General features: G+C 37.1%; 1 protein-coding gene across 2 annotated transcripts; it reads left to right on the top strand.

The window, feature by feature from the left end:
* Positions 1-285: 285 nt before the first annotated feature.
* On the top strand, positions 286-2,030 carry LOC129945486 (transcription factor 15). 2 transcript variants are annotated; one of them, XM_056055270.1, is made up of 3 exons: positions 286-1,516; positions 1,591-1,733; positions 1,816-2,030. In XM_056055270.1, the coding sequence occupies exons 1-3, from the start codon at positions 1,362-1,364 to the stop codon at positions 1,941-1,943; spliced, it is 426 nt and encodes a 141-aa protein (XP_055911245.1). In that variant the 5' UTR covers positions 286-1,361; the 3' UTR covers positions 1,944-2,030. The 2 variants fall into 2 exon arrangements, with proteins under 2 accessions (XP_055911245.1, XP_055911246.1); XM_056055271.1 differs by having other exon boundaries at positions 296-1,516; positions 1,603-1,733.
* The last annotated feature ends 1,284 nt before the right edge of the window (positions 2,031-3,314 follow it).

Raw genomic sequence — 3,314 nt, 5'->3', positions numbered from 1 at the left:
TATATGATTTTTGCATAAAAATTGATGATTTTCGGTTGATGATCGCCGTTCATTAATATTATGTAACATAATTTTTTCAGTGAATAAGATCACTTGACTCATTTATTGGCATCTCTATCACTTTCACTCTGCCTCAGCTTCAGCCTTTGCCTTTGCCTTACATTTACATTACAGTAAATTCCAGAATCCAGAAATCCAAGTGCGGTCGCTGTGCTGAGCGGTTGAGGTACCGCTACATAATTGAAATTGTACTTAGTTGCGATAGCTGGCGCAGAAGAAGAAAGGCGACAACGACGAAGCGACGACGAAGAAGACGAAGGCAGAAGACAGAAGGCAAAAGGCAACCCTTGTGCGGGGTTTGGTGCACTTTACTCATTGCCCTTATCTCAGTGCCTTACTGACCGCCCATTGATTCAAATCTTTTGTCTGCCAAGGCAGTTTGTTTATTTTTCGTGTTCCGCATTTAAAAAATTATAAAAGAAATACGAAAAAACTACTCCATACAAATTAATAACCCAGCCGTAAGTTTAATTGACTTTTTTGCGGACATCATCATTGTGCCGTTAGTCGAGAGCTAGAGTCGCCCAAAGTTCCACATTGCGGTGGCAACTGGAAAAACGCAAAAGAATCTCTGAGAACTTTGAGGGTTTTATAGTTCGTTCTTGGTAGAACACAGCCACAGCTCGAGCTTAAGTGTGCGGGTGGTTTTGGTTTCGGATTGGACGGACGCGGTTACGCGGTGCGACCGTTTGTTCTACATTTAGCTTCTGTATCCACATCAACATCGACATTGAGAGGAGAGCCCGAGAAGGGGGTGTTTATGGGTTATTTGTCGTCGCTAATGACTTAATTCATTTCCCAGGCCCAAACTCTCGATACGAGCAAAAACGAAAAAATCCATTTTATGTGCCTCTGCGGTTTGAGGGTAGAATCGCGGGTTGAAGCTGGAGAACTCACACTCTGTGGTAACGTTGTCGATGACGAAGACAACAACTATACCTACACCTACGACGACGAACGGCCACAGACCACGGACCGAACAGCGCACAAAGTGTATTAATTAAGTCGCTAGAGAGCTGTTAATAATATTTATTAAAAAATTAGAAATAACTGTTAATTGTTTTGACCCCAACGTCTGGTATATAGTATAATACAGAGGCAGAAGCAAAATAACAACAAGTGAGAGTGGCCAGAGGTAGAGGAGGAGAGGAGAGAGGCTATACAGACGAGTACATAATATTGGGTTGTTTCGCAAAAGGCGTATTTTGCTTGTGGATCAGTTAATCTTTGAACTGCAGTTCGAGCAGTGCACATCTTACACGCATCATCGTAACCAGTCTGGACATCAACCCTACACCAAAATGGATTTCTATACAAATTATCAAAACTTCACCTACGACACCAACAGCAACAACAGCAATTTAAGTCGGGTCAGTCCAAGTGAATCGGATTCATCGAATAGCCCGCTGAAACCTCGACAGGAAGTCAATGCTCGCGAAAGATTTCGCACCCAAAGGTATGGATAAAATTATTTGTATATTTTTAATTCGAAAGAAAGAAAAAAGAAAACCCTTCAGTTATGTGAAAAAGTCGTGTTTCCAGTGTTAATACAGCATTCAACACTTTGAGAACATTAATTCCAACTGAACCATCGGACAGGAAGTTATCGAAAATTGAGATTCTTCGATTGGCCAAGAGCTATATAGCTCATTTGGATGCTATTGTTTTGACAGGTTTGTACAAAATAATCTTTTGGAATACCTAAATTATTTAAACAGGGGGTGTTTAACGTTTTATTTGTATTTTTGTTTATAGGAACTACAGAGAAACCATGTACTAGTCATAGTCTTCAAAGTCACAATTGTTCGGCTATCGAAGGCGATTCTGGATCAAGATCGAATATTTGTACTTTTTGTGCAAAGACAATCAACGCAAGAAGTTGATGCGATCAAAAATTCATCAAAGTGTACATAATATTATTATTTAAAAATTATTAAACTTATTTTTAATAAAACCAAACAATTGAAACTCTACCAAAAAACTCTTTTCTTGAGTAAAAGCATAGTTCCTCCATAATAGATTAACTTGTGAACATAATAATCCTGGAAATAATTTTAAGCTGTAAAATTTAGGAAAAGGAAACAATAAAACGGCAAACATCTATACAACTTGTTTCCTCGTTTAAAACAAAAACCTTATACCTGGAACGTATACAAATATCTTACCTCCTGTCATTTTTTGACATATAGATGTCATAAACTAAACAAGTTGTCAGATTCCGTACTGAAGTTATGGAAGCATTTAATTCAACGATCTTAATAAATAAATTTGAAACATGAAAACATTTGGACATTTTGCAAATTTACAGAATCTAAACAGTGCCCAAAATTGGATGCATCGAAATTCCCAATCAATTGCTTGGAAAATTACATTCGAAAACAATTTGAAAACCAAACACGCCTAAAACAGTAAATAAACGAGCCTTTTTCATCATTTTTCTTTTCCAACCAAAGATACATAATGCGAACGGTTCTTAAATGTTTGAATTCCATTGATTAGTAATCAAAATATGTCTCGTCTTAATTTCTAATAAATTTAAATTGTAGCCATAAGTTATTTTTATGTTTAAAAATTCAAATTAAAATGAATAAAATTGACTGAATGCACAAATTGCCGACAATACAGTTTTAACTGAACTGCCTTATCTTTATGGGCTAGGTAGTTCAAAAACAGTGCTGGCGACGGGCACAGTATTCTCTAAGTAGTGATTTTTTTTGAAAATATCCGTTTTAACAAATTATTTCGGTTTTTATTACTTGATGATATTTTTGTGGTACCCGTGGCATGATGGTTAGTGCGATAGTACTCGCACACAGGAATGGTTGAGAGTTGTAAGTCACTAGGCCCTGGTTCACAACGGACTGTTGCGCCACCCCATTTGATTTGATTTGATATTTTTATTTGGACTTTAAATTTTGTATCAGCTGTATTCCATGTCATAAGCTGATGCTTATAGGTTTCATCAAAGTAAATGATTGCTTTTTGTTTTTTCTTTTTTTATAATAAGCACACACTCAAGGGGATATTACTACCCTTAATATGCAGAGGCACAGTGTGAGCACTAGAAAGAGGAGAGAGGGTTTAAAAGGAGATTTCGGTGCACATTGGTTTTGAATTCCTGAATATTGCAATGACTAGGAAAGACAGAGTGAGTATTCCACATTCGCTTACTACGGCTAAAGAACGAATCTCTGAATTTGACATTACGGCCGAAGTTGGACTCGAGGGTATACTAATGAACATTCCTAGAAGCG

Source organism: Eupeodes corollae, chromosome 2 (genome assembly GCF_945859685.1).
Source record: "Eupeodes corollae chromosome 2, idEupCoro1.1, whole genome shotgun sequence".
In the NCBI taxonomy this organism is placed as follows: Eukaryota; Metazoa; Arthropoda; class Insecta; order Diptera; family Syrphidae; genus Eupeodes; species Eupeodes corollae.
This window is presented reverse-complemented; position numbering and strand designations above follow the sequence as displayed.

Excerpts from the sequence above, each read along its gene's own strand:
- LOC129945486 (XM_056055270.1), top strand. The coding sequence starts at position 1,362 with ATGGATTTCTATACAAATTATCAAAACTTCACCTACGACACCAACAGC. Across the intron at positions 1,517-1,590 it reads GAAAGATTTCGCACCCAAAG|TCGTGTTTCCAGTGTTAATA; the intron begins GTATGGATAAAA and ends TATGTGAAAAAG. Across the intron at positions 1,734-1,815 it reads GGATGCTATTGTTTTGACAG|GAACTACAGAGAAACCATGT; the intron begins GTTTGTACAAAA and ends TTTTGTTTATAG.